We start from the raw sequence: 22,763 nt of genomic DNA on the forward strand, positions 1-22,763 counted from the left end.
TGGAAGAAACGCAAATGGCTGTACAATTATAAGGCAGCTAAAGTTTGACTTGGTTGATGACATCTTTCCAATGAAAACAACTAAATTAAATCACGACGTTTCGGACCCAGCTCAGAGATGCGTTCACCCAGCTCAGAGATCCGTTCACCCAGTTCAGAGATCCGTTCACCCAGCTCAGAGATCCGTTCACCCAGCTCAGAGATCCGTTCACGGAGCTCAGAGATCCGTTAACCCAGCTCAGAGATCCGTTCACCCAGCTCAGAGATCCGTTCAACCAGTTCAGAGATCCGTTGACCCAGCTCAGAGATCCATTCACCCAGCTCAGAGATCTGTTCAACCAGCTCAGAGATCCGTTGACCCAGCTCAGAGACCCATTCACCCAGCTCAGAGATCCGTTCACCCAGCTCAGAGATCCATTCACCCAGCTCAGAAATCCGTTGAACAACCTCAATGCCTAAGGGAAGGGAGTTTCATAACATTTGTGCACGGTGATCCACCACCAACCGAGTGCTGGACTACAGACCACTTGCGCAGCCATGAGCGGCCTTGGCCGTTGGTGATGATTGTAGTGCGACACTTTAACACTGCGTCCTGTGTGTCAATCCAAACAGAGGCCCCCAAGATCACGGTTCCTCGTGAAGAGATCCTGATTGCCAATGGAGACACGTCTGTGCTGGAATGCCAGGCCACTGGTGTGCCTGAGCCTGTCGTCAAGTGGTACAAAGGTGAGCGCGCATATTGTGGCTGAAGAAATTAATACATCACGCGAGTGCCAAGTGTGAATCTCTTCATACATTTTACTGTTCCATTTAACATGAGACCTGCCTATACATTACTGTGTTGACCAAAAGGCTCTCTCCAAGTTATATGCAAGGCCCATTCCAAGACGATCCTAAATGGCCCTTGTGGAATTATTTAAGTGTATCCTCTACAACATTAAACAAACCCACTTGTTTATATCACGGTGTCCAAGTCAAGTTGAAATCAAAGTGTTACCCTGCTCATACAAATATGTTAGAAACCCCAAACCCTTGGTGGAAATTTCACGTTTCCATGATTGGAGGCCAGCCCCCTTCACAGCAAAACCATTGCTCACTTGCTTCCAAAGTGATACTGGAATTAACCTTGGAGGGTTGTTAGACGGAGTTGACCCCAAACTTGGATTTGAACTCGCTGCTTTCCAATTGTAAATCAACAGCTCGAGGAGAAATACCATCTGACCAAGTATTTATACATTCTCAAGTTATACTATAATAATTAGTATTACTCTGATATTTTATCAGAAGTTGGATTTGAACTCGCTGCTTTCCGATTGTAAATCAACAGCTCGAGGAGAAATACTATCTGACCAAATATTTATACATTCTCACGTTATACTATAATAATTAGTATTACTCTGATATTTTATCAGAAGTTGCCAAAGAACCATTTTTTGGAACATCATTGACATACTATACTTAATTGAGAGTGTTTTAGGAAGTATTTTTGTGATGATGATTATTACACCCTGCCACAACCTCAAAAGTTGTGACCCGATTACAAGCCATACCCACCACAAGCAATTGGTATGGCCTCCTTCTAGGTCACCTTAGCCTAAAATGAGTACCCCATGCAGCTTGTCAAGGGGGGGGGCAAAGGTGGCTGGATGTGGTGCTCACCCCACATGCCCCTTCATACTATGTCAGCCTTAATAGGCGCTCACAAACAGCACTTGCCCCAGCAGTCGAATCTGGCAACATCTAAGTCCTTTGTCTGGCTATGACTGGATCGACAAACATCTCTGATTGGCTAGGATGGTATCAGAAGATTTCACGCACTCTAAATTTGTATGCGGAAGTTAAACGTGAGAAAATATGAATGAATGAAATCGCTCGTGTAAATCTTAAGTGGGCAAATTGTCACGGGTAGGCAACAGAAGTGCTTGAAACACTTCTGTTGTAGATAATATTTTACTCAGTGCCAATCAAGATCTGTTGAGCCTCGGGTTTATATCACCTTATAATTTATGCCTTCCGAGTCGATGGCTTCGTGTTCCCAAAGTATAAAAGCGCGCAACATTTACACTTTCTCCTGGGAACGTTTACTCACGTTAGCGACATGTCTTGGTTAATGCATGTTATCTTAAATCATCTCACAAACATGCAACAAAAACGGGCAAAGATGTAAATCTGCTAAATTATATAAACCATGTTGGGAAAAAAATGGCATTTTAAAATTCCTTTCTAACTTCTTTTTCTTGGGATTTCAGCCGGAGACTCTGAGAGGAAAACATGTTTTATTCAAACAAATTACATCCGTGATCTTGCCTCTGTGCTTGGAAAAATACTACCAAAAGAATGCACGTAATATGATTTATTATCTTGTTTTTGTTTAAAATATAAATTTGCTGAAAATAAACCAAGCACTAAATTATTTGGAGTGCACAACATCCAATAATGTTTCTTCTTCACTATTATGATTATCGTCAGCAAATACTTTACTGCTAGTTAAATAGTTATGGCTAGCACTGGATGTTCTGCTGTCAGTTATGGGATGCCGCTTTGCTTGGCAGCAGATAGAGAAATTGCCGTTTCGTCTGACTGCTTGTCATTTTAAAAGGAGTATACACTACAACTTTTGAAAATTAATTGGAAAGTATAATTGGAGCCGGTCTCATCGTATTAATGACCTTATCCTCACAGCCCTTTCTGCGCACAGAAGCCAAACAAAACATTCCACCACGGTACTGTCTCTGCAAATGTTCAGTGGACTTCGCAGAGTTCAACTGTGGATAATCTCATAACTTCACTACGCTAGCTGGAACTCGTCTTCCTTATCATTTACAATTTTCAGGCAACGGGACCGGCCATTAAACTTTTATTATCTGCGTGTTTTTACTGCTTGTTCCTACTCCGGGCTTGTGGGTAATATGTATCGTGTCATTTCCAGATTTGTTGTTTATGGACACCGCTGGTGGTTTCTGTGCTTGCTCAGTTTTGATTTTAGGACGATTACCCACAGTACGCATGGAGCATTTGGGCCAGCATTGGTCCAACGGTTTCAACCGCGTGCCAGCGGTGGCCCAGCGTTGCATGTTTACTGGGTGGAATTTAAGTCGATTTGACCGTGCACAGTTTACAAGGAATAATTTTTGTTTGTTTCATATTAGCCTGCAATAATGAAGTTACATTAAAAATATATGTATAATTAATGTGTTTTAACGTGGAAACATTTGTAGATGCAAGTATAGTTGCAGAAACAATGCATTTGAACGAACCCTGGTAAGTATTTTCAAGGTAAAACAGGCAAAGCATGACTATGAGTATTCAACTTTTAACCATAAAAAAATGTGTTACCTGACGACCTCCCACGAAAGTGCTGCCATCTGAAATTAATACGTAATTTTAACGTAAGTAAATAATTTTACATTTTTTTCACCTTTTAAGGCTTTTATTACTACGTGCTATCTGCCGGTGGAAAATTACGTGCTTGTCAATACACATGCAGTATCCTTACTGTCACATTGACTCAAATGTCCCTGTTTTCAGCCCCCTCCCCCTGCCCGCCCCAGGTTTAACATATGGCCTCAATCTTTTAAGTCCATCCACATTTCTACCATCTTTCTTCTCTCAGAGAGAAAGATTATTGCTCAAAATATCATTATTTCATGTTCGTATTTAATCCATCCTTTACAAAGGCCTCCATATGCCTTCCAGTCATAGCGGTCTAGACTATGCTTCACCGCTAACGTTAGTGATGGCTGGCATACAAACTCAGGTCGCTGGGCTCATAGTGCAGTGTGCTAACCACTCCGCCACCACGCCAAAGATAAAGACAAAGGTCCCCCGAATAGCGTAAAAGACTGTTGGGGCAAGTTTCAAGTTTCATTTATTAGGTATAGCCCTGTGAGCCATGCGGCTCTTAAGTCGGGTGCAACAGCTGTTAGCGAGCACCTATGAAGGCCAAAATGGCACACGGGGGGGGGGGGGGTGAGTGGCCAGCACCACGCCTGGCCGCCTTTGTCTCCTCAGTAGCGATGTTTACACACCACACCAGGTACTAATTTGAGGCTGAGTTGAGGACCGATTCAGATATTAATCACCGATGTTGGCCGTGAGCGGGAATCAAACTCGAGTGGCCGGGTCCCGTAACGGATCGTGCTAACCGCTACGCTACTGCTCACCACCACACCACCACAAAAACACACATTACAGCTTATTATATTTAAAAAAATGTTGCACATCCTTTCAGCATCCAGATGTTTTTTTTTGTCCATTTTCATGTAGTACAACAATAATGTTTGTCCATCCAAGTACCAGCTAAGCAGGGTTTAGCCAGGATATTGTTGGGATGGGCAATCATCATGGATGCAGGTGTTTTAGGCCGTGGCACTATGTGGTGGGCAGCAAAAATAAATCTGTTGTTGTAATTTACTTCGATCCTCCCACGGCTATGGTTCCCACCTTCACCAGCCCGAACTGACAAGCGTGGTGAAATGGAGTAAGATAATAACACCCACGGAGTGTGGAGGCCCTCATCCAACAGTGGAATTATAAAGTGCTGTAGATTATTATTTGCATTATTATCTAGAGGGTGGTAGAGGGAGGATTCCGATAGCACTTGCCGGTGATGTTGTGCATGACGGGCAAGAATTGAAATTCGGTTGCCAGGATCATAGTGTAGCACACACAAATGCACAACGCGTGTAAAAACATGAACACACGTAAAACACAGAGACTTCACACGCGCACAGTCTCGGAATTAATTCAGTTTCCAAAGAAGCTTCCTGGACGTTGAGCGGAACGTCGGACACACATGGGAGAGCTTTTGTGAAAGCCAACAATAAGTCTCAAGTCAATTTCTTTTTGGTTAACACGTGACACCTTTTTGGCACAAATCTGCAACCCAAATTGCCATCGCATCGTTACGGGCATAAAAAATTGAAAATAAATTAAAGCAAGCTGTGGTTGTGAGTTCGTCGTTGTATGCAAGCACAGAGAGATGTGTTCTGAGCTGTGACTCGAACACAGCGATGGAGTCTATTGATAATATAATTGTCGTACATGGTGAATTTTGTGTCTGCGTTGCGTGCGTCCGTGTCTCTGCAGGAGACCTGGAGCTGAAGAGCATGCCGTTCCTGGAGATTGACACGCGGCGTGGCACGCTCACCATCCAGGGCACGCAGGAGCCCGACGCCGGCGACTACACCTGCGAGGCGACCAACGAGGCCGGTGATGCCCGGGCCACGGTCTCCCTGGACGTTGGATGTGAGTGTCCCTCTCTCGCTCTCTCTCTCTCTCTCTCGCTTTCTCTCTCTCGCTCTCTCGCTCACTCTTTCTCTCTATCCTGGCTGCTCACTCCGTCCCGTACCGCGCACACATCGACCAACCCAACGCCTACCTCTCATCACGATCCTGCGCCATCAGCGGAAGCTCTTCCCGAGTGACCCCCCCCCCCCATCAGATGGTATATCCCTTTGACCGAATGTGGCTCCGGCTCACCGATGTGGTCATCCTCTCTTGCATTTCCCCCCCTTGCCAGTGTCCGGCCGGAGGCTCGTTTCGTCCCTTTATTGCAGGGGGCGTACGGTAACGTACGTATGTACGTTGAACTTCTTTTGCACCGTACGTGGCCAACCGTGCTCATCGGAGGTGCGCTGAACGTCTCGCAGCCACCGTAGAGAGCGGCTTCCTCTGATAACCGGACATTTGCAACAGTTGGTTGGTCGGTTCGTTGACAGGCTTCTTCACTTGTTAATGTGCGTTTCCAAGATGTGCATACGATGTATATGCGACCCTTTGTTGCCTGCATCAAGATGATGAAAAAACAGGAAAGGCTTTAAGCATTCCGGCAAGAATACAAGAGGTGTTAAGATGTTCACCTTTTGGCGTTCTCTGGTCTGACATTGGTGAGACAAGGCCATAACAGAGGCTGTCGTCGGTGTACGCCGATCAGTTTCAAGGACAATACATAAACTCTCAAAACATGTTTGTTTGCACGTTTTACACGTGTGGTAATGCAGACATGATAGCTTGTGACGAGTGCCTATTTGTTGTTGGAAGATCTTAACACCTGCAGGTTTAAGCCTGTTGTTTTTTTTTCCATCATATGTCAAAGATATATCTCAGCTCTCTGTGATGATCTGCTGTGTCGGGTGGTGCGGTGGTGGCGGGTTTAACGACGCATATTTACGCGATCTAACCCAAAAAATAACTCTATGATCATCTCCGTATAACTTCCTTGCATTGGCCGCTGTGATTGGCCAAGTCTCAGTTCCATGCATTGCTTGGTACGATCTTACATTCATCTGCGGAATTAAACCTTGACTTAGGTTGTTAAATTTGGCATTTTCCTTAGCAATCCACATCCTTATCACCGTATTGCATTATCACTTGAATCAATGTGATCATTGTCATCTCTATAGTAATAACCATACAGCGGTAGTGGTGGTCACGTAGTCAATATCATGATTAGTCGGCATGTATCGATTCATAGATTCGTCGATGAACACAGACTTACGTGCTCACAATACACTCGTCAATTCATGGGTGTTACAGTCAAACATTTTTTTCGTGAATTATTCAAAGTATATGTTAGTGGTGTGATAATGTTACAATCGGGCAAATAGAGCATAATAAAACTGCCGTTCGTATTCTTGTTTGGGCGCCATGTATCAGTAGGCAGTGAGGATGCAGAGCTATTAAAGCATTTTCTCTGCATAATCTTAGACTTTTCTAGTGTTTTATCCAAGGTGCTTTACCAGCGTTATAAGTGATATAATGAGGGTAGCTAGAAGTAACATGGTGAATAGGGATGGGGTATGGGCAGGGATGTTAGTGGCCTATGGGAATTATGGGGGTACCTGGGGATGGAGGGAAAGATGAGAGGGGAAGTTTGTTCCAGTGCAAGGGGGCGAGTAGGGAAAAGGAGCGGAAATGGTGATGGTGCACAAGGAGAGCGGGGGGACGGTGAGGAGTATGAGAGATTCGGAGCGAAGCGGGCAGGCGGGGACAAGACAAGACAAGGGAAACGAGGTAATGTGGGAGCAGGGCCATGAAGAGGTTTATATACTAGCGTAAGGAGCTGGAACAGACACCGGGAGTAGATGGGGAGGCAGTGCATTTCTACAAGAAGGGCGGAGGTGCGGGAGCTGTGTGGCAAGTTGTAAATGAAACGTGCGGACGCATTTTGGATCTATTGTAGTGGAATGAATGCGTAGGCTGGGGGACCGAGTAGGAGAGAGTGTTACCGTAGTCTAACCGAGGGAAGATGGGTGACTGAGTGGATGAGAGGGCGTATTTTGCGAATGCTGACGAGGTGGAAACGAGCGGTTGCGGGTGATGGCGGAGGTGCGAGAGGCGAGGGAAAGGGAGGAGTCGAAGAGGAGACTGAGGTGGCGGGCAGAGGGGATGGGGGGGGGGGTGAGAGGGGTGGAAAGGTGATGGTGGTGGGGAGTGGGTGGAGGCGAGAGAGCGGCGGGGGAAAAGAGAAGCTGGGTTTTAGAGGGGGTCAATTTTGCAAGGAAGTGAAGCAATATCCAAGACTGAAGGGCGGTTAGGCAGGCTGAAATGCGAGGAGAGAGGCCCGGAGTGAAAGTGGAGGAAGAGAAGAATATTTGGATGCCGTCGGCGAAGAAGCGGTGGGAGAAGTTAAAGGAGGAGATTGAGAGGGGAGATGTAGAGAGGGAAGAGAATGAGGCCCAGGTTGGGAACGCCGGCTGTGACGGGTGAAGGAGGCGTGCAGGAGTGAACGAAGGAGAGCGAGGATGAGCCTGAAGAGAGCTATAATCGGAGCCAGGATAAAGCAGTGCCGGAAATGCCCATATTAGAGAGAGTAGAGAGAAGAGTGGGATGATGGGGAGATATGTGCGTGGGCCGAGTTGGTCAGGTGGTTCTGGATGATAATGAGCACGGTTTCTGTGGAGTGGAGTGGGATGAGGGAGTGGGTGCAGATTAAGTTGTTGAGGAGGGAGTGGACAAAACGCTCGAGAACGTTGGAGAGGAAGGGAAGCAGGGAAATGGGACGGTAATCGAAGCTGCAGTTGGCATCGATGGAGGGTTTCTTCACGAGTGGGGCGATGATGGCCGACTTGAAATTAGCAGGAAAGGCACAGGAGGATTTGAATTGTAAAGGGAGAGTAAGTAAGGGAAGAAAGGAGGGAATGATGGAGGTAGAAGGCAAGCAGAGATAGGGTCAAGGGGTGAGGTGGTGAGATGGTAACGGAGAGTTCCTCCAGAGTCACGGGGGGGAAGTCGATGAGGACAGGCAGAGTAGGGAGTTGGGGGGCTGAGGAACCATTGACTGGATCATATCAACCAGGATTCGAACGTAAAGCCATTTGTGCCCATGTTACGGAGAGACTGGCCCTTGCCCGAGTAAGAGGACATTTCAGTTACTGGCTGAGGCTCCCCCAATGGAGATGAGTGCTACTCTGCTATACTCACTTTTATTTATGAGCATCATATTTCATGTTTACCCTTTTAACCTCACAGTGAATCATCATCGATGTTAACAGCATCGCATGACCACAATCCATTTATCGATGTCCAATGCTATAGCCACCTTTTAATCTTTTGCCCAAAGCCAAAAAAGGACTCCCTGCGTATTAAATTCAGAGTAACATTTGAGCCAACTTTTCATTCAAGAAAGAACTCTGCCGAATTGTTTTCAAAGAAAACATTGGCACACAGCGTGGCAAGCTGCCTACTTATTTTTTTCATATATATACACACACGCACACAGAAAGATCGATTATGTCAGCTGCAGCTCATTCGTTGCTGTTTGTCGTTGTTTCATAGTGCCGCTGACACGGCGTGTCTTAAATCTTTTTTTGGTAATGAAGTGTGGAAGTATTCATATTCTTAGCTTTTTCGGTAAAGTCACGTTGAAGGGAAACAATAAAATAATAAAATATATATAGAACAATAAAACAATTCTCACGACGTTTCGACCTGATGATGACCGTTTGTGTTATGGTCGAAACGTCGTGAGAATGTTTTTATTGTTTTATATATATTTTATTATTTTCTTGTTTCCCTTCAACGTGACTTTACCGAAAGAGCTAAGAATATGAATTACTGCAGTCACGAAAGCTTTAAATCAAGAAGTGTGGAAGCTGACACAACATTCCTTTCAGCGGGGACACTTTGGCCCATTTACAGTTTTATCAACCTCAAGTCCGAGGATAGCGAATATAATAATAGGGTTTTTCCCCTTTTTTTTCTGGCAACAAAACTGAAACCTTCTTACAAGGATTCATGTCTGCATTAACCACAATACCTGCAGTCAAAATGCAAACAAAAAAAATACTATGATAATATATGCATTGTCCTTGAAACTGATTGGTCCACACCAAGGGATGGTTTTCTTTTGAGCCTCGACCCATTTGGTGCTCGACCAGATGACGCCTTACATTTTGGAACTGGCAAAGGAGGTCTAATGATGAGATAGCGAATGTGTCGCACGAGTATTCCCTTGGGGCAACCTTTCGGCTGTGCCTACGTGACCCATTCACAAATATGCCCAAATATCCGAAGCCACGTTAACAAAAGCAAGTTGGCCAACACAATGAGCCATTGTCGATCCGATTACTTTATGAAAATCTCCCCCCCCCTCCCGCTCCCCATGCCTCACTTGGCTCGCGATGGTGCAGTCGTTCTCACTCCTGGACGTGAGCTCAATTGTACTGCTCCATCTCCACTGCTGCCATCCTCTTGGAGGTGTATTCTTCTTTTCGCTGCCATGCCATTACCGGTCTCATTCCCATTGGCCACCATCTCTTCGAGCGACGTGTCTTACCCAAGTTTCCTTGCTTTTTTTCTTGTCTGTGTTGGCTCTTCCAAATCATCTTGCTGTCTCGTGGCATAGTTCCAAGCATCCATCTCACCGTGCTTTTTTTCTTACGTTTTTAGCTCTTATTTAATTGTAGTTGTCAGTGTCCATGTAGGTGTATCATCATCGCGAATGTAAAGTGTAGGCTATGTTGTTGGCCAGATTGTAACGTGGAAGTGTGCTCGACTCAAAATGTGCTCAGCCGAGGGGGGACTCGGTCCAGGAACATTGCGCGGCTGATTAAAATTAATTCCACTTTGTGGGAGGTTTTACAATGGTTGTCCTGTGGAGTGACTGGCTCTTGCCTTAGGAATGTGGAATGTCCACCACTTGCTCAGAGCTATCAACAAGAATGATCACCGCCTAGATTAGAAGCAGGATAACAAGATCCCATAACTGGTTCATTTGAGCAGGCGCTATGATGTTTGACTTTAAATATAGGGATTAACAGCTCCATCCCAGGCGTTATTGTGTGATCCTAACGAATTGGCTGTTGCTGACTTACATAATCCATGCTGTCGACGTGAACGATTCCCTGCTTTAATTATTTTTGGAATCGTTTTACGGATATTCCAAATTGAAAACAATTTGGTTATAATAATGATCTAGTTCAGCCGGTACAAGCTAAGTAACAGTAATCTAGATGACACGCTTAAAACAGACAAATTAATCAAAGTAGCATTGCATATACCGCACGCATGATTACAGCGAAGTGTTATTTTTCAACGCAATTGCTTCAACGCAACATTGCTCGGAACGACAGGCGTGTGTGCGCGCGTCGTCGATCGAGCAGCGAGCGAGCGAGCACGTTTTTTTTTCACATTTTCATTCCTTTTCGGTGTAAAGCGGTGCACCCTGGGTATTGAGAAATTCGCTTGCTGGAGCCGTGGAGCCGTAGCAACAGGCAGCGTCTGTGGCGCGCGCCGCTACACAAAGGGCGCTCTTGTCGGATCCCGCCTCTCGCCGCCGCCAAGGGCAAAAGGAAATGTAATCCCGAATTTTTGAGCCACTGAGATTTGTTCGGGCAAAACGAGACTCTTGGCTGTCGCGCTGCCAGAATGTTTGGGTTACTAAAACAACCGCTCGCCGAGCACACAACGCTCTTGGATTTCTGCGCAACGTTCTTTTTTACTCCCCCCCCCCCACAACTCACTCCTTCTCTGCACCCGAAAGAATCGTAAAAAAATAATAATAATCTTCTCTAACATCTTGGGACTACGGAAATCTTGCCGTCGACTGCCAGGACAGATGGTGCTTCGCTTCAGCACAAGGGAAGAGCCATAAATTAGTGGCAGATTAAAATACATTTAAAATAATGCTTTGTGGAAGATGGACCCTTTGGAGGCAATGGAGTTTCAGTGGGAAGCCCATCGCCTTTAATCACCCTCCTGAGTGGACGTATCAAAACCCCGAAGCCATGGCAAATGCTCAGCTTTGCAATAAGTGCACTCAGGAGCCAGTCAACTGTGCTCTGAAACTGAAGAAAACAAACCCCCCAGAAATTGTACATGATGTATTCACGTCTTACTCTTTTTGATGCATTCCTTTTTATTCGACTCTTGTTTTGTGAGGGCTCTATTACGTTTAACAAATAACTTATATAGCCACCTTGTTGATTGTCCTGTGGAGAAGACTGGGCCTCTGCCATAGGAATGTGAAAATTCTCAGCACTCGCTCAGGAAGTTCCTTGAGAACCAAGCGCCACCTCGCATTTGTTTTAGGAAGGACGCACGAGGGTTTTTATTTGTTGTGTAAATAGTGAGTCTATTCTTTTCTCGGTTCTTTCGGTAAAGTCACGTAGAAGGGAAACAATAAAATAAAATAAAAATATAAAAAACAATAACATTATCACGACGTTTCGACTGCAACACGAGCAATTTTTTTTTCGAATTTTCTTGCTGTGGTTTTCACACCTGATGATGATTGCTTGTGTTGCACTAGAAACGTCGTGAGAATTTTATTGTTTTAGATCTTTTTCTTATTTTCTTATTTTATTGTGACTTTACCGAAAGAACCAAGAATATGAATCCCTGCAGTCACGAAAGCTTTAAATCAAAATTTAGCGAGTCTATTCATGTAATGAAATGTCAGTGAGCCACGATCTTCCTATGCAGAAGGGTCCTCCTGTTTAACGTTGCATGCAGAAAGAATCTGAATTTCCCAGGGACAACCCACGCATACGAGGACAAAACCCTGTGAAATACGCACGGAGAAGGCCACAGCCTACACACTGCTGTACCGGTTCCCGTCAGGAACCTCATTGCCCTGCTCATGAGAGTTCCATGCACCTGATGCTTCCATCTAAATGTGATGACAATGCGCCTCTGAGCCCTTCCCTCTCTTCGAGAGCGAGCTAATACTGTGCAGCGCAGTTCCAGGTTGAGATTGTTCTTTACAACGACGATGATTGCATCGATGATATTGACGACACATAATTGATTTGTGGGTCAGGCTATGCAATGATCTGACCAATTTGTGTGTGCGTGGTGAGGACCCCTCCACAAACCCGACGAGGCTAAACAAAACAAAAAAATGTCACGCACAAGCGATTTCATGCGTCCATGATTTGTTTCAGCACACCGGTAAGCTGAAGAGAAAGTTCTCACGAACAAATTTAGCAAGAGACACCAGGACGTGAGATGCGACATGGTTAATCTCACTTTCTTGATTTCCATTCAAGACCTCGATGATGATGTTTGGCGTATTTACACACTAATCGTCGTTTCTATCGCTCAATGCGGCTGTGAGAATGTTGTCCTAGCTTACGTAGATTTATATAGCATTTTATTTCAAGGCACTTTGCGGCAATCACACAATTACTCATAAGATGATGTTGGTTGAGATAGAGAGTGGAGTCGTTATTAATATTGGTGGTATAGTTACGGTGTTAGGAGAACTGGCGGGAGTGATTAAAGAGAGGTTGGGGTAGTGATAGGAGTCGGGGTAGTGAGAGGGGGTAGGCCTGGTCATAGCTGGGGGGCAGCGGCAGGGAGTAGCAGTGGGATAGGTGAGGGAGAAGAGATGGAAGCAGGTGGGCTGACACAAATACCATTTGCCTTGTTAAACGCTCGTACACTTGACGATTTCATTTGTCTGCCTGTCGGATGGTGGAGGGTTTCACGACACACACTTGTTTCGATGATTACGTAGCCGAACCCAACAATCAAGTGTGAATCGTAATGTTGGCGACGAAACCTCTGTGTTTAGAACACGACGACGACGACGACGACGATGACGACGACGAGGACGACGATGACGACGACGATGATGATCAACAGGTCTCAAGGGCGCGCGCTGCACGATAGACTCACATCCCGCTTGTGTGAACCCCGCCGGTCCCCTCCCCGCACAGCTGGGCCGGTGTTCTCCCAGGCTCCGTCGGACACCACCGTGGAGATCGGGCTCAATGTGACGCTGCCGTGCCTGGCGTTCGGCTACCCGGAGCCGCGCGTCACGTGGCACCGAGCGGACGGTCGCAGCCTGACGTCACGTGACCCGCGGGTGCCGGGCGCCACCTCCCAGCTGCAGGACGGCAGCCTCTACATTGCGGGTGGGCTCGAGCGTGTGTGTGTACGTGTGTGTGTGTATGCGTGCGTGTGTTCGTGTGGGGAGCGGTGGTGCAGTGGTTAGCACGCTACGCAACGAACCCAGCGACCTGAGTTCGATTCCCGCTTACGGCCAGCACCGGTGACTGTTAGCTGAACCGGTGCTGGGCCTCCCCTAGGTCGACTCAGTCTCAAATGAGTATCTGGGTTGGTGTGTAAACATCGCCATTGGGGAGACAAAGGCGGTCGGGCGTGGTGCTGGCCAGCCACCCTCTCGTGTACTGTGCCATCCTTCATAGGTGCTGCTCGCTAACAGCACTTGCCTCAACAGTCTGTTAAGGCTATATGGGGGGGATCTTTGTCTTTGTGTGCTTGCGCGTCCGACTGTCCGTGTGCGTGCCGACTTAGCCTGCAGCTGAGAACAGAGTGGGCTTGCCGATGACTGGCACCAGTGGAGGGTGGATGTGCGACGCTCAGAACAACAAGCAGAGTGCCAGTCGGCTCGAGTTGGCGCAGTGCAGCGAGCTGGCACAGTGAGCAGCACGGGTGGTGCATCTGCCAGTCATCTCAGTTATTTAAACCACGACACCTGAATTTGTTTCGTGACCTCCTGGCGGCGAGCCTTCGAAACTTCACATGCTCTCAACGTGTACCTAGCCTGACATAAGTGCTGTGATGTCATCCACCACAACCACGCCAGCCTTCATAGGTTCTTAAGAACAGCACTTGATCTTAAAGTCTATTAAGTTGATTCAGAGTTCTTTGTGTTTGTTGGAAGGGCGATAAGCAATCAGCCTCTGATTACTGATTATCTTTTTTAAAGTAACGTAATGTAATCTCGTATTTAAATGTAATGTAAAATTATCATTTGTATCATTCATTCTTCATCGTATCCTCTCGGTGAATGTAACTTCTTAAATAACGGTCACATGTGCCATGCTAACTTGGACAGGTGCTCACTAACTACACTGACATCAATATGGAAACATCCAAAACAGGGGTGAATCTTTGTTTTTCTCCTTGGCATATATATGTTTTTCTCCATGGATTTATTATGTGGTTATAGATACAGTTCACAGGGTTGTATGTACACATTGGTATCTGTCTGGTATGTCTGTTGTTCTTCAGAATACACTGAAAAACGTGAAACGAAACGAAAATCTGGACTAAATCATTCAGAGTGACAAAAAAACGTATGCAAATCCCCGTGCCTCCGTCACTATTTAGCGTATCGTTAATTTCCATACCAACTTTGCGTGTGTAAATTTGCCTCCGTAGGTTTCCTTTGAGTTCCGACATGTGCGTGCAATTTGAGCTCATTAGAACAGTAATTTTCCATTAACATGCCACTCCTGTGCATTAAAATAGGAATCCTCCAGGCGAGACATTCATCAAGCCAATCAAAGGAATGCACCACCAACGGCAGGTGGAAGAAATATAAACCTCATCGAAAAATAAGCCCAGTTGCACAAATTATTGAAATGTTGAGCTGGATTATTCATAAATTCGCACTTTCCTCAGAGCAATGTCTGAGAACTGGGGAACAGCTGCCTCTGTCGGACTTACGCAGATGTTAACACCCATAGAGACTCCTGGAAAGGGTCAGTGTACTCATTTCACAACGGTGGCACAGTGAATATCTGAATCGGTCCCTGCCCCCCCGTCACCAAGCAGCATGGTGAAGTGTGGTCAAAACAAACCCCAATGACAGATACGGCTGTGGAGTCCTTCATCCGGCAGTGGATCGACAAAGAACTTTACATTATTATACACGTATAAAGTTACAGCTTTCAAAAATGTACACGACGAATGGATATTTAACAAAAAATAATTTTAAACCTATATTTGACAGCCACCGAAGGAAAGGCAGAACTTGGCATTTCAGGCCTTCTGTAGGTAAAGTTAAACAAACCCTGTTACTATTTGTTTTAACCAACCTCTTTATCCAGAAGCCCTCTCGTGGCCAGCAGACCTCGACATGGACATAGAAATGCTGAACATGTGACCATACCCGCAAGAATATAAGTAACCTTTTGATGTTTTAATAATGACCATTCTCTTTCGAGGTCCTCTCTTTTAAAAAAAAATGCACGCTTTTATGGCGCGTGGATTGGGTCAATTACCTCTTGTGAAAATGAGCTCAAGATACTTACCGTATTAGCAGGGCACGATTGCGATGACGCTTTGGAAGTGTAAGGGTTTGAGGTAAGAGTATTTTACTGCAAGAGTCTGTGAGCTGCACTTTAAGAATTATACCGTGGGCCTTTGAATGTGAAAGGGTCAGTGGAAATAAATTGAAGGTTTTGTTGAAGAGAAAATGTGGCGGGAGAGTGGTTGTGATGGGTGGGACACGTGGGCAGGGTGGAGGAGGCTAGGTCATCGAGACGTGCAAGGGAGTAGCCCTATGCTGGGTGGTATTAGGGCCTAAGATGTGGAACTCTCCTCCACCTGCCCTCAGATTGGGTCCAGGCAACGAACAGTTCAGGAAAAACTCTGCAAGACTTCATTTTTTTCCTTTTAGCTTTTCCTTGAGTATGTCCTCTTTATTTTGATATTCTTTTTTATGTGTCTTGATTTTATAGGTAGGACTGTAAAGTATGTCGATGTCCTTTTCAGTGGGGGCAAGTTTTTACTTTAAAAAATGCATGGAATGAACGAGTGAATCGAGCATAGGGACGACCCCAGAGGCGGTCGGTGCTGATGAGACTGCGTTCGTGTACATTGGAGGTCCGTTGAATTCTGTAGTGGGGGCCTGGCAAAAAAGGAATGAAGTGATGGTTATGTGTACGAGCATTAACAACATTGTAAATAGTGAACTGTTTAACTGAAGTCTTGACGATCAAAAAGTATACAAGCCAATGGGCGCATTGGGATCTACGGATGAACTGCGCCTTACACGTGTAAGTATAAATTATTATAAACATTAATAAACAATAAAACAACACTCGGCAGAAATATACACGAGTCTAGCGATATGCACTGGCACAAACTGAAGGTTATTATTAATATGCAACACATTTCTTGTTTTATTACATTGATTCTCATTTGTTTGAAGCATTCTTAGTTGTCTCATTTGTAAAGATCTTGCCGATATGAAGCGATTAATCCAGACCGGGGAACAAAGATCCTTTTTGAGATGTAACCGCACATCTCCTATTAATTATCTTTCACCAAAGGGGTTTATTTTGGAAGGAGCGCCGCTACTTGCCAAGCCAAGCGGTTGTACAAAGTGGGGGGGGGGGGGGGGGGGTGTTTTGCTGAAGGCAGTGGCTGTGCGGGCAACAAGAACGTCAACAAACGGCTCAAGCCCATCGAGAGAGGGAACGAGGCACAGGCGGTGAGCACTTGCACCACGGCACAGATGCATGGGGGCCAGCACCACAGATGGGGGAGGGGGGGTTCTATTGCCCCCTAATTGAAAATTTTCGGAGGGATGAACAATATACTGGAGCCCCCTCCCAAACGCCACCCCCCCCCCCCCCCACCTTATTGGCTTTATTAAAATAGGAGCATTGTGCCGTTTCACTCTTACAATTATTTACCGGACATCTGCGAAAAAGAGCTTCATGGCTCATCGGATTCCTCCAGTTTGAGCAAATATTCAGATTCTGATTTAGTACGGGGAAAAAAATTTAAAAAGGGTCTCCACTCAGTGGAGAAACACTGGGGCCAAGGGGGTGGGTAACTCGTCACCGCATCTCACACGGGGAGTTGAAGAGTACCTGGTGTGATGTGTAAACATCACCACTAGGGAGACAAAGGCGGCTGGGCGTGGCGCTGGCTACCAATCAACTAATGTGCCGTGCCGGCCTTCACAGGCATTCGCTCACGGCACTTGCCCCAAAAGTCTGTTCAGCCTGTACGGCGGATATTTGTCTTTGGTGGCAGCAGTGGCTTGGAAACACCAGGAACATGCATCCCAACGGTACAGCAACACATTAGCCTGACACAAAACCCATTGTGTACGTCTGAGTTGACTTTCTTGAGTGCAGATTTGGGCTCGTATTGGAAACGGCCAAAAAAAAGTCTCAGCATCGGCCTGTGTCCACCTGCACCTATTATGTGTTTAACCATCAACACTTTGATTTGGTGGTGCTGTTGCATTGGCAGCGGTGCACAAGCACCAAAAAAAACAAAAAGACTCTTTAAGAACATGTTGACTTTTATATATACACGTGTGTGTGTGTGTGTTCCTGACTCTCTGGCATCAGTTATAAGCATTCAGTTGCACCGCACCGTCACAGTGAAATTACTTTCAACTGGGCATTCTCGTTAACACTGGTCTCCTCCTCCATGCTAAATACTGACAAAAGGAATTGGCCCAATATCCCATTGCAATACCCACCTGAAAAGTCTTGATACTTAATGGTACTTAGGGAGATACGTTTAGTTAAATGCTTAGTGTTATCATGATTAGATGGTTTATATATTTGAGTAAATGTGTAATTATTATTAATGCTAAGTTAATTATTGCCTTGCGTTTAAATCTTGCTCAGGGGTAAACTCAATCCGCCAGCCTTTTGGGGTCAATAAAATGGGTACCGCTTTGTGGAACGTCAATATGGGTCATCCTATGAAGGGACTGGCCAATGCCATAGAAATTTGGAGTTTCCACCAGAGGCTCAGAACAACCAACAGAGACGATCGCCAACTGGTGCTAGTTTGGTTGTGGAAATGTTAATACATTTTCACCCAGCAGAGGAAAATCATGCATCCCATTGTGCATGAAACACACAAACACACCACTGGAATTTTCTCTGACAAGTCCAAGAGGGGACACCTGGGTGACCAATAGCATAGCACCTCCTGTATACCTCGCCTGGTATACAGGAGGTCGTGAGTTTAAACTCGATCTGGATCCTGACGCCCGCTGTGTATTTCGAGTTTGCGTGTCTCTCTCCCCGTGGTTGCGTGGATTTTTCTCCTGGTTTTTCGGTTTTTCCCTCCACATTTAGAATCAACGAGCACTCAGATTAATTTGGCTGCTCTAAATTTCCACGTGATAAGCCACTTCATTGGGCTATCCCGCACCTCCGATGAGCACGGTAGGCTATGCATGGTGCAAAACGAAGTTCAACATACGTACATTTGTGTGCCAGCTCAGCGGGCCTTACCTGGTAAAAAAAATTTTCAAAAATAGGTGCGGCAAAGCTGGCCACCCCGTTGAGAGAACCATCGTAGCCACTCGCAGCTGTAAGCCCACCCTTAGCCCGCCGTGCCGTGCCGCCACCGTTACAAGGGAGTGGCTCCTTGGGAGCCACTTGATGGGGGCCACGGGGGCCCCTGCCGCATTGCCGAGAGTGGGACCGCTGAGCCGGCGCATGTACGGGATCCCGGGTGGAAACATCTGGCGATCGGCTAGCCGGGGCCGTTTGGATTACAGTAGCAGCATTCACGGCACAAACTGAGTCGGCAGAAGCACGAATTATTGCAGAGAGAAAAAAAGCCGTGTGGTGGTGTTTATAGAGAGAGTTGGGGTGGTTGGGGGAGGGAGGAGAGAAAAAAGCCTAATAAAACTTTCACTGAAAGTTGCGTCAACATCGTTAAACATTTGTGTGCGCGCGTGTGTGCAGGTGGTGTAGTGGTTAGCTGCGCACTCTGCTATGGGCCCGATGACCGCGGTTCCATTCCCATGCGTGGATATTGGACGTTGGGTGACGTTGGCCTCCGCTAGTTAAACGCAACCTGAAATTAATACCCGGTGTGAACATCTGTGCAAACATCACTGGGGAGACAAAGATGGCTGGGCGTGGTGCTGCCACGCCACCTCTATGTGCACTCTAATAGGTGCTCGCTCACGACACTTGCCCCCAACAGTCTCTGTAGGCTACACAGGGGATCTTTATCTTTGTGCGTGTACATTTATGGAGAGCTGGGGCAGTAGTTGGTGCAGAATGTTACGATCCCAATGCATTTGTTTCTGTTTCTGGCCATGATGCACATCAATCTGTGGCAGATTAAATTCATCCTGATGTGGGCCTCCCCTAGGTTGACTCATTATATAACGAGTAGTCGGGCGGTGGTGGCCTACACCCCTGTAACCCAGCACTGTGGAGGCGAGGGGCTGGTGGATCACGCAAAAATGTTGCGAAAATCCCATGGGTGTCGAGGCATCGTACTCTGGCTCCCCATGAGAAAGTGGTACAGCAGTAGTGCGGACAATTGCCGTCTATCCCTTCTGTGTGGAATAGAGTGCTGTTGGCACCTCGCACACATGGGTTTTCTCCGGGACCTCTGGTTTCCTCCCAAGTGCATGAATGCTCATAATTGGCTGAAGGCACCTTAATATATCGAGGATCGCAGAACCTGGGCAAGTGTTGGCTCGCCGCCTCGCCGCCTGACTGCCTTCTGACTTGTCTGTTGTTCCTCAGAGATAGTGAGATGCGTTTCGCATGAACGTCGCGATATATATAAAACCAAACGTCACCATTGAACATTAGTTTTTGTATAGCTAACATAAACACGGCGGGGACATAAACATATCTGTCAAGCCATACGCTTTACCTGTATTCTTGAACAGGGGAATTGGGTAAAAAAAAGTGTCTATTTTTTGTGTTTCTCCCTTGTGATGGGACTTTGTAGGATGAACGTTGAGATTTATAAGGGTCACGGGGTGACCAATAAGGTCTGAATTGGTCTGTAACAAGGCACTGATGAGGGGTTGACAGGTACGCATAAGTAAATGTTGTAATAACCACACTGTTTGCTTATGTGCCTTAATAGCAACACTTTTTTCCAACAGTCTATATAAATACACTGTATATATACTGTACATATATATAGAATGTATGGTGCCTTGGTTTCATGGTGAGCACAATGGCCTTGCAATCCAGAGGTTGCCACTTAAATTCAGAGCAATGGGGGCAAGTTTGTTCAAATGCCTTCCCCTCCTCTTCCCGCCTCTGTCCATCAGTGTGAATGGGTTCATCGCAGTTAGTCGATCAAGAGGTACCGCGTGCGGTCGGGTGAAGTGTGGGCACTCCCACCTCTTCCAAGACCTGGCCAGTATGTGGCCGAGTAGGCCAAAGTAGCCGCAAGAGGGGCTCTAGAGGGCTTCCTCTCGTGGAGACCCACCTGCAGTGGTATGAGCAAGCAGTTTCAGGGCAGCACCGTTACATTTATATTTTTGGGTTGCGGTTATATAATATTTTAAATGTAATATAACAAAAGTGCATAAACTGACAACAAATGTCAAGAAACAATTCGTGCATTACTAACATTATTTCGCTTGATATTACGTCCATTATCTTTAATGTTTATATAATAGTAATATGTACAGTTATCAGTCCACTGCTGGATGAAGGTCTCCCCACGCCGTGTTTGTTGTGGAGGTTGTTTGACCATACTTCACAATGCTGCTCACTGCGACCCATTCGGATCTATCACTCGCCACTGTTGTTAGCTGTGGCTGGGACTCAAACCCGGGTCACTGGGTCCATAGTGCAGTCCCGTAATCACCGCGGCGCTACCACTCATGTCCTCCCGATTATTTCGTTGCCATTGAAAACAATTACTGAAAGCTAAATGGGCCTCACTCAAATTAAACGATTTACATGAGGTGCACGGTATTGATATATATGCAGTGAGTCCAAATGAGTCACAGACGTTATTCTTTAGAGGAAACACATTTATTGTAACACGTATATACAAAGGGGTAACTGCCCCTTTACCAGATATAGCCTAGGGTGGTGACCACCCAGCTAACTACACTATACGTAGGAGTTACAGCATCAAAGGGTTGGATCCTCACTCGGGTCCCCGGCCACGTGTTGATGCCTCGTAGGACGTAAAGCTTCCAGCTTGTAGAACGAAGAGACCCCAGTCCCTCTCAGGGACCCACCTTATATCCTCCCGGGTCGGGGCCACTCCGCACTCGGCCCCGCCCACCTTCTCGAGCATTCTAGCTCCCTCTCGAGAGCTCTCCCTGGACACGTGATCACCCCCTAGCCCTCCCCACCTGGGGCCTTCATAGGAACGCTGAACTTCCACCTGTTGGTGAGGTCAAACAATAATGACCGGCACATTAAACGCTCGTGCGAGTGCTGGGTCAGCTGGCGACTGGGGTATTGGGCAGCACCAGTGGTCTGTGGAGTGTGGCCTGATGTGAGGTGTCTTCTGGTCACCGTTGCAAAGATGCGAGCGATACCCAGAAGAGCACTTTTGAATTAAGTGTTTCCCATCACGCTACCTGCTCACTGTGTTCAGTCATCTCAACCAGACGCGCGATTGCGGAAGCGGACAAGGACATAGCGCAGAATGACATCAGTCGTCCCAGAATATTTTTTTCAGTCGGCGCGTTTATTAATCTTTGTTATGAATGTTGAACTTCTTTCGCAACGTGCGTAGCCAACCATGCTAATTGGAGGTACGGGGAAAAGACAACAAACTAAAACCAAACTTTATCCCGTTATGATCACAGTGGGAGAGAGGTGGGGCAGGCCGGCTGTGTCGGGTGGTGGAGGGTTTCCGATGACGCAGATTTCGCTATAACCCAACGATCAATGGTGAATCGTTCCCCCGTGTTTCACTGCGCGCTTGTGCCATCACTGTCATTCACACTTTGCGTGCAGGTGCCTGGGTGGACGACGAAGGTCTGTACGTGTGCGAGGTGGAGAATCAGTTCGGAAAACTTGAGGCTCAAGCTTACCTCACCATCACGGGCATGGGTGAGTGTGCGTGCGCATATACACACCGACACGGTTTGCTCTGGGACCCGCGACGTGGGAGAGTTCTAAACGTGAATGTACTTCGCGACAATGATAAGGGCACCGTCGCCGGAAGGGACGATAGTCGATGGCCAGGACTTGTCAGAGGAATGTACACGCTGCATAGGAAAGGTGGTTGAGTTAATGTGTTGCATAAAAAATGAACTCGGCCCAATGACTCTCCCTCCGAGTTGAATGAGGCTGACAACCGGGTCTTGGATAAATGATCGCAGTGATGAGTAGAGGAGTTCGTTTGTACGATAAAGGGTAAGGTGAGGTAAAAGAAAGGATTTAGCAAATCCAAAGTTGTTTTTAGAGGTTCATTTGTACTGTACATGTTGTAAACATAGTCTAGGATAGACCTCAAGGTGGTTGATATAAAATAAAATTCCCTATCGTTATTCTTCACTTTTTTTTTATTAAAATTTTAAATGTGAAGTTTGGTGTTGAAATGAGAATCGCCAGATGCCAAGAGGAAATGTTTTCAATAGTTGTGGCTGCAGAGAGCGGTTACGGAGAGAGTGCAGTGGCTGAGAGCTTTCGTAGAGTTGGGGCTCATCTTGTGTTTGCAATCAGGTGCAGTTACCTTTTAACTTTAGCAGTGCATTATATTATCAAGATCCTGGGGTATAGAGAATCGTGTCATTGTCAGAAAGTCGAATTTTAGAACGAAATAGATATGCGTGTATGATGTTGAACTTCT

The 22,763-nt window shown here is 46.3% G+C and overlaps 1 protein-coding gene across 3 annotated transcripts in view; it reads left to right on the top strand.

Annotated features, from left to right (window-relative positions):
• The window catches only part of HMCN1 (hemicentin 1), a 279,869-nt gene that overhangs the window by 113,844 nt on the left and 143,262 nt on the right, over nt 1-22,763 (top strand). For all 3 annotated transcript variants that reach the window (XM_076068718.1, XM_076068719.1, XM_032959068.2), the window contains 4 exons: nt 612-725; nt 5,088-5,246; nt 13,163-13,360; nt 21,926-22,021. In XM_076068718.1, coding sequence (XP_075924833.1) covers nt 612-725; nt 5,088-5,246; nt 13,163-13,360; nt 21,926-22,021 — 567 coding nt within the window. The remainder of the gene's footprint in view (nt 1-611; nt 726-5,087; nt 5,247-13,162; nt 13,361-21,925; nt 22,022-22,763) is intronic.

Source organism: Petromyzon marinus, chromosome 22 (genome assembly GCF_048934315.1).
Source record: "Petromyzon marinus isolate PM22_M1 ecotype Great Lakes invasive population chromosome 22, UKy_Petmar_22M1.pri1.0, whole genome shotgun sequence".
Classification (NCBI taxonomy): domain Eukaryota; kingdom Metazoa; phylum Chordata; class Hyperoartia; order Petromyzontiformes; family Petromyzontidae; genus Petromyzon; species Petromyzon marinus.